The sequence below is a fragment of the Diospyros lotus genome, chromosome 12 (genome assembly GCF_014633365.1).
Source record: "Diospyros lotus cultivar Yz01 chromosome 12, ASM1463336v1, whole genome shotgun sequence".
NCBI classification, from domain to species: domain Eukaryota; kingdom Viridiplantae; phylum Streptophyta; class Magnoliopsida; order Ericales; family Ebenaceae; genus Diospyros; species Diospyros lotus.
The window spans coordinates 5354830-5363500 of NC_068349.1; the positions used below are offsets into that span (position 1 = coordinate 5354830).

At 36.9% G+C, this 8671-nt stretch overlaps 1 protein-coding gene across 7 annotated transcripts; it reads right to left on the reverse strand.

Moving 5' to 3' along the window:
- Window positions 1–755: 755 nt before the first annotated feature.
- Window positions 756–6529, reverse strand: LOC127786901 (disease resistance protein RPV1-like). 7 transcript variants are annotated; one of them, XM_052314639.1, is made up of 6 exons: window positions 4423–5746; window positions 4236–4338; window positions 2991–4137; window positions 2460–2735; window positions 1502–2335; window positions 756–1295 (listed from the first exon to the last, which is right to left on the reverse strand). In XM_052314639.1, exons 1-6 carry the CDS (start codon window positions 4739–4741, stop codon window positions 870–872), a joined length of 3105 nt encoding a protein of 1034 aa, XP_052170599.1. In that variant the 5' UTR covers window positions 4742–5746; the 3' UTR covers window positions 756–869. The 7 variants fall into 7 exon arrangements, with proteins under 7 accessions (XP_052170599.1, XP_052170598.1, XP_052170596.1 ...); XM_052314638.1 differs by adding an exon at window positions 5772–5918 and having other exon boundaries at window positions 757–1295; window positions 4236–4719; XM_052314636.1 differs by adding an exon at window positions 5754–5909 and having other exon boundaries at window positions 757–1295; window positions 4236–4719.
- Window positions 6530–8671: the final 2142 nt, after the last annotated feature.

The following is an 8671-nucleotide window of genomic DNA, read 5'->3' on the forward strand; positions in this document are numbered from 1 at the left end:
AGAGTGTTATCTCACGTTAACTTTAGTAATATTTATTATAAAAGCTTGTAGGATATATTTTATTTTTTATTAAAAACAGAAAAAGCACATACAATTTAAAATCATGCCGTATCCCGAGTCGCATTTACAAATATTCTTATTTGTCACCACTTAAAGTTGTAGTATAATAAATATTACAGCTTAAATATTCTATTATATTTATTATACTTCGACCACTGCTGCAACTGCTGTTGTTGAAGGGCAATGTTTCTCCTCGTTGCTTCGCCCTTTACTGCACTGTTCAAAGCGTTTTTTTTTTTTTTTATGTACTTTTACAAGCCAGCAGCTAACAAATGGGGAAAAAATATTTTAAAATGTTTCTTCCAACCCAAAAAGAGATAATCAGGTGAAGGGCTCTAGGCAACGATAATCTGTACGGTGGGAGGTGACTGATATTTGCAAGCATTCTGATCCTCAAATAAATAAGAGTTCAAGATAATAGAGTTTTTGTAAACTCAAAAAGAACATATATTGGCTGATAACCAACTAACTTATATAAGAGAGAAGAGGAGAGCCCCTTGCATATCGCTAGTTGTTATAGGTGAGTTAGGAGTTGAGGATCTTATGACAGTTGAGGCCTGTTTCGGACGCAAGGATCTTGGCATGGTAATGAGAGGATGAGGGATGTTATTGAACTGACATTGATGGAATGGGTCTTGGGAATCGAGCCCAATACTAAGCAATGAGCTTATATGTTGGGCCAAGCCTAATGGAATTAGTACAATCTAAAAAACATGACTAAATGGTTATATATATATATATACTACAAACAATAGATTCCATCAATTTTTTGATTCAATCAATCTTCAATGTTAGAGAGGGATTTACTATTAATGATAATCATCGAGTGTGTAATAACTGACATGAATTCCCCATTTCTTCAATACCACGTTTCCATAATTCCAAGAAATTTCTATTTCATCACCTTCTTCCAAGTCCAACTCCTTCACATGAAAAGAACAATAATCGAAAATGGTCTGATCTCCAACTAATATGCCAATCTTAGCCCGTGCAACTAAATAGCGGCAATCAATATAAACGTCTTTGGTTTTGTTGTGGAATTTGTAGTCCATGTACCAAGAAAGATGGTTCAAGTCTTTAATCGTGTGGACAACATAAAAAATCCATCGAATAAAATGCTTATTTCCGACTCCAAGAGGTGGCACCTTGAGAGCATAATATGAGTTTGTGGTCTCATACTGCAACCAATAAGGAAACATGCCCCCTGAATGACAAATTCTAAATGAAATTGCACCCTGCATTTAAGCATAAATCATGTCATGTGTCAATAAATTCCAAATTTTGATTCCACATTGCTAAGGTATATAAACTGAAAAATAATTAACTCAAATTAGTATTAAAACCATTGTTTAATAACAAAAAAAAAAAAAAAAAGAAGAACTATTTTGATCCATTTTGATTATTTTTACAGTCGTAGATGTAAAAGAAAGACTGCCAGTACCTTGTAGTTGAGAAAACTTGTTCCAATTTTGTGGGTAGAATACTTCTCCACTAATTTAGGACAACGGTAACAAGACAGCAACTCGTAGTTCATGATTGATTCCAGTGATATGCTTTCTAATGATGGGCAATTGTAAACTATGACGGCACTCTTCGGACTTCGACTCCCTGAAAGTTTCGGGAGTGATTGGAGTCTTTCACAATGAGCTAAATGGAAATGCCGTAAGTGAGTAAGGTCACCGATACTCTCTGGCAGGCTAGAAAAGTTATTTCCTCCAATATACAATGTTTTCAACTGGTTCAATCTCCCAACTTCACTTGGCAGATTCGACAGACGAGGGGATGCAATCATTAAAATCTCCAATTTTGTAAGGTTGCATATACTCTTTGGTAGGCAGCCAAATTTAGATCCGAAAATACTCAAACGGGTTAATGAGATCATATTCCCAATTTCTTCGGGTAATTGAATCAGAGAGCAGTCTTCTACGTGCAGTATCTTTAAGCACCTTAAGCCCTGTACATAGTTTAGTGACGACCCAAGAGAACCTATACTCTTTTTTGTCAATGTCTGATATTGGTCCTGGTACTGAGAGATTATTAATTGTTCAAGAGATTTCAAGTTGGCAATCTCCGATGGAAGCTTCCTAAGACTCTCGCAATTACGGAGGTCTAAAACAAGTAATTTCTGAAGATGTCCAATAGACTTATCCACCTCTTGCAATCTTATGCAATTGCTAAGAAGCAGTACCTCAAGATTGGAGAGCCCAGAGAAATTAGGAGTTGTGATTAAATTATGGCAATTACTAAGGACAAGGAATTTTAGTTTACTTAAAACCTGTTGAAAACAACAATAAAAAATCAGTTCTCATATGATATGACATACACATAGTGAATGTGCATCCAAGTGATTTATATCAATGTTTGGAAAAGATAAATATATAATAAATAAAAATTTTCACCTTAGGTACCCTCCAAACTTGTTTTATGTTGCTGTAACTCAGGTCAAGAGCAACCAAATTCTCTAGGTATAATTGTGATGGCAAAACACTGAGACTAAAGTGATGCCAACATAGCCATACTAAATCTCTGGACAAATGTTCATAGCCAGCACTAAGTAGAACATGATCGAGATGAAGCACCCTCAGTCTTTTCATCTTTTGAAATGCTTTTGCATTCACTTGAATATCTTTTTTCTTGGGTGAGAACAAGAAAAGGCCCTCAACTGCTTCAGTTCCCTACCCATCACAAACCGAAGGAAAAGATTAATACCATTGGTGGAAAAAATAGTATTGAGAATGTGCATATGCATTTTGTTATTCATGCAACAATTGCACGTTAAATGCTATATTACCAACAACAAATTTTTGGTACATTTTAGTCCTAATTTCCTTTGTTTTCCATCTTCTTGTTTTCTCTATTTTCTTGTTAAGAAAAAAATAAAGGAAAAAGACATCAAGTGTTAATGAGAAGTTGGCCAATATGGATCTCACCTTGCAATTTTTCAACACTTCAAGAGCATCCTTGCAATTCCATAATCTACTACGTTTTTCTGGATAATCAACACTTTCTTGTCGAACAATCTCTCTACCCATCTGTTTGAGAATATCATGCATTACAATCACATCCTTGTATTTTGGACAATAATTACACTCATCTTTTCGATGATATTTTAGGAGACATAGTTCCTCTAGGCGTCGAAATCCAATTTTTGGGAAAATCTTACAATCTTGCAATACTTGAATGGTAAAATTTTTACTCTTGCCAGCAAAGAAGCATGCTATATCTAGGAACAATTTTTTCTCTTCTGTATCTAGTGAATCAAAACTTATCCTTAGTTTCCTTTGAATGTCATTATGAGGAATCTTTTTCAATTTTATAATTGCACTTCTCCATTCAGATTGATGGTCTTTTCCATTCAAAAAGGAACCCAAAACTTCAAGAACTAATGGAATACCCCCAGCATAATCCACCACAGTATTTGAAAGCTCCATAAAACCCTCTGGAGGATTATGTTCGTTGAAGGCGCTCAAATTAAAGAGTTGAAGAGATTCATCCTTATTCAACTGCTCAGGCTTATATATGCTAAGCACTGATTCAAGTGAGTTCAAGGAAGATATATTTCTAGTTGTTACAATAATTCTACTCCCACGATGGAAGAACCTTGGATTGATTGCTAGTGCATTCAACTGTTCCACACGATCTACATCATCAAGAACTAGGAGAACTTTTCTTCCATAGAAAGCTTTACGTTTTATGAATTCAATCCCCACATGAGAGTTTCCTATGTTATAATTTTCATTCTCCATGATATCAACTAGAATTTGTTTTTGCAAAGCAAGCAAATCCTCCTTTGATTGCTCCCATGTTTCTCTAACATTGGCGACAAAACTACAACCTTCAAACTTACTATGAATGCAATTATACGCAGCTTTGGCAATTGTTGTCTTGCCTACTCCACCAACTCCCCATATGGCAATAATGCGAACATCATCAGATGACTCCAAGCACAACAACTTGAGTAACTCTTGTAAACGAGGCATTATTCCAACTGGATGGGTTGCAACATTTAAATGTATGCTTGAATTTAATTTTCCTTGAACCACCTTAACAATATCCTCAACCAAGCTTGCTTCATCCCTACTAATTCGTCCAAAAGGATGGAATTAAAAAAAAATACTATAATTCTGCAAACAATTCAATAATTAGAATTAAGTAATTATTAGAAACAAGTATACCTATAATTATTAGAGACGAAACCAGTCAAACTGGCAACTTCAGTTAGAGTTGCTCTCCAATTCTCCATCTTAGGAACCTCTTCTTTGTGTTTGGCCAAGGTTTCTGCAATATTCCCTTTTAATTTTCTTATATCAGATGGCTCTATCTCATAAAAGATGGGCAAAACAATATACTGTAAGTTCTTACTACACTCCATAATCTTCTCTAGTTCGCCCAAACACCATGTCGATGCAAAGTAGTTCTTTGAGAACACAACAAGCGACATTGATGAATTCTCAATTGCTTTCAATAGTCCTGGCGCAATACTCTTTCCTCTATCCAAGTTTTTGTCGTCTCTAAATGTGCGAAAACCATTTCGCTTCAAAGCAACTCGTAGATGACTAATAATGGTCTTGCGACTATCAAGGCCGCTAAAACTCAAGAAGACATCGTATTCCCGCTGTGGTAGTGGGATGGGAGATGACGATAAAGCCATGGACAAGCCTAAAATGAAGACAATGAACATAAAACCAAAGATATATAAGTTGAAAACACAATTCAGCAGGAAGAACAACAATAAAACACTGTTAATTAGTTATACTCTAATTTGGAAGGATTATTTTAATGCATCATCAATCAATCATAATAATTTAATAATCAACATATGTTCCACAATAGTTAAGAAAATAAATAAAACTAAAACAGACTTGCAAAACTTGCTTCCAATAGTTTGATCTGATTCGAGTGGCTAAATCTTTGAAGATAGCCACAAAGTGGTGAAGAGTGAAGAAGATGATAAATGGAAGGGGAAATCCCAATCCCAATTCCAATTAATTTCAAATCACGTCACGGTGTTGAATTATTGTGAGGTGGGGCCAGCTTTCTTGTCCTTTCATATCATGTCATGGTGTTGAATTTAAATATCTGAAAATCACAGTGCACCATCAATTAATTAATTACTTACATATTATAATATATGTTATTGTTTAACTTATCTACTTACAATACACCATTACTTTCTCTCTGTTGAATTTTTTATTTATTTATAATAATTTTGAAATTTTAAGTATATGCTTCTTTGGCAATTGTTGTCTTGGCTAGGCCTCCAACATGTCCAATTTAATTTTTTTTCAACATCTTCAATAATATACTCTTTCCAAGATCCTAACATGTGCCAAGATATGGAGACCCTAACATGTGCCAAGATCCTATTAATTTTCATTAGACAATTAACGTCTTATGTGATAATATTTTATTAATTTTGAGAAAAAGTGGCGCATATATGTCACACAAAATTTAAAGTGTCTAATTGGTCATAAATTAAAAGACGAGGGACCTAATAGATCCTTTGTTTAAGTTAGGAACACAACTGGTTAAACATGTAAAGTTGAAACACAACTGGTTGAACATGTAAAGTTGAGGGCATGGATATGCCTTTTGCCATAAGGAAATCCTAAAACTCAACCGACTTTTCCATTAACATTAGCAGACTTCAAGAAAGGGTGAAAAAATAAAAAATAAAAAAAAGGCACACATACCTATAACCAGTTCCTCACCTGGGGACCCTCTTCTTCGTGTTTGGCAAATGCTTCTGTAACGCTCCCTCTCTGTTTCCGTAGATCGGATGGCTCTATTTCATAGAAAATGGGTAGAAAACTATGCTGTGAGTTCTTGCTACACTCCATGATTTTCTCGAGTTCGTCCAAACACCATATCGACGTCGCATAGCTCTTTGAGTATACGACGACAGACACTGTTGAACTCTCTATTGCCTCCAGCAATTTCGGGGCAATATTTTCCCCTCTATCGAGGTTATCATCGTCCCTGAATGCGTGAAAACCCCTTCGTTTCAAAGCTGCTCGTAGATGACTGACAATACTTTGGCTGAAACTCAAGGAGACGTCATATTTCTGTTTTGGTGGAGGATGGGAGACATCGATGAAGATTGCGCCTGGAGCGGCCATGGAAAAAGCTTTAACGAGAAAATGCAAAATCTAAACACAAATGGAGCCTAATTAAGACACGATTCAACGAGAAAACAACACCATAGCTGAATCATGTTCAAATCATATGGATTGCAATTCAACAATCATAATTAGTTCAATGAATAGAATACAAAACAATAACTAATTGATTAAGGTGATTGAAAAACTAAATACATGAAACTTACAAAACTTGCTTCCCAGTTCGATTTGATTACAATCGCTCTCTGACGTTCATCATAAATTGGTGAAGAGACTGATGGAGAAACTGGAAACGGTGGAAGCGGCTTGACTTGTGAAGATGGTCATGATAAGCTGTGAATGGAAAAGAATCGTTGAAGTTGTTCCTAATTAATTATAAAACTTTTGATTATATTATCATACAAAATGTTTTAAATGAGTAGAACTTTTTTGACTAACTGGTAATCTAGCGACAGATGGCAGAAATAGTTGGGACAATCATAAACTCTAATTCATAATTAAACACGTAATTAAGTTGCTTTCTCTCTGTTGATTTTTTTATTTATGATAATTTTAAAAATTAGAATGCTAAAAAATTATAAATATATGTAAATAAATTGTCATATATTACCACTTCAAAATTATTTATGTTTTCCTTCTTCTTTTTCTAAGAAATCATACATGTTTTTCGACACACAAATACATATATATATATATATATAGAGAGAGAGAGAGAGAGAGAGAGAGTCTTTTTCTTATAGTTGCCACCATCCATGTAGATTTCGATTATGGAAATCTATTATTGAATCCCTTGATTTTGTGATTCACATATTCAAAAATTAAAATGATCCAATGATTGAATTTGAATAGATTTGAAAATTATTTTTTTTAAGAAAAATTATTCATTTCTAGAAAGGTATCGCTAGCCACCATTGATAGCAAATTTGGATGGTCGAAACTAACTATTTGAATTTGATCTGACACTACCTAAAATTACAAGAATACCCCTACGAGCTAGTAGTCTCACTCGCCACATAGATTGCCTGAGAGACTGACACGTGGCAAGTCCACAATTCGAAGTGAAGTCCGAAAAATCTAGGCTACATCGCAAGACCTGTTCAAACTTGACCGGGGTCATTGGGAGTCGCGTCTGCCCATCTCGGGTTTTATCTCGAATATCCCATAACGGGCATGCCTATAAAAAGCAAAGGTCCTCACCAGAGATATGATAGACTCTCAAGTTCTTACATTTTCTACTACCTGCATTTACTCTACTAACTTGAGCGTCGGAGTCTACCTTGGGGGAACCTAGCCCCAATGCTCTGTTGTTTTGTAGGCTACATTCCCAAGGTCGAACATCGTTAAGTCCAAAGTCGCCACTCCCGAGGTCTAATTGTTGAGGCAGCACGTGGTGGTCGGTCTCAAAAACCATCATCATTTGGTGCCCACCGTGGGGCCGATGTCCAAACTCGCCAGCCTTTTCTTTTCCTGCCTTGCGTTTCAGACTTCCACTCCTCACCTCGGATCTCGGTCTTCCCACACGTGTCAACGATTTTTGCTCTTTTCCATAACTAACCGCATGGCTCCCCGAATAGATGTGACCCGTAGCTAGGTTGGTGCCAATCTAAAGGCCCCGACGCAAAGGAAGAATCCATCACCTCCGGCCAATCCAATGCTAGAGGACCGACTCACCGAACTGAAAAATCAGATCCAACAGTTAATTGAGTTATTAGCTGGCTATCTACACCAGAATGAACAACGTCATCCGTAGGTGCTCTCCCAACGGGAGGAGCACCAGTCACCTCCTCCTACTTTGGAGCCTCGTCTATCCCACCAGTCGGGCTAGGAAATCCATCCCTCTGAGGCGGCAGGATCTACTTCTTCCCCCTCACGAGAAGGAGGGACCTCGTACGAGAGGCGATTGCTGTCTCTGGATAGGCAAGTCTAGGAACTCAAGAAGGGAAAGAAAGAGCTACCCCACTTCGGTTTCAACCAACCCATGAGTAAGAGCACTGTGTCAGAGGTTCCTCCGAAGAGGTTTTGTATCCCATCCATCAAGTTCTATGATGAAAGCATAGACCCCTATGATCATGTAGAGCTTTTCTTGTCTCACATGCTGGTGCAATCGAGGTCAGATACGATGTGGTGTCGGGCTTTTTCGGCCACTTTGGGAGGTTATGTATTAACTTGGTACTCTTGCCTTCCCCATCGTTCCATTAATAGTTGGGGAGAGATAAAGACTTGTTTCCTAGCCCATTACGCTCATTTGAAGCGCATCGGAAGTCTTCTATGGCTTTGGTTAATGTCAAGCAAAACCAAGGTGAGTCCCTAAGGGATTTTGTGGCTAGGTTTAATGAGGAGGCGTTGAGCATCAACGAGTTTGATCAGTGAATTGCAATGGTGGCTCTCTAGAATGGCTTAAGGGTTGGTTCATTCGCTCAATCCTTACCTAAGACCCCACCTCATATTTTCACAAAAGTCATTGCCCGGGCTAACAAATACATCAACGTTGA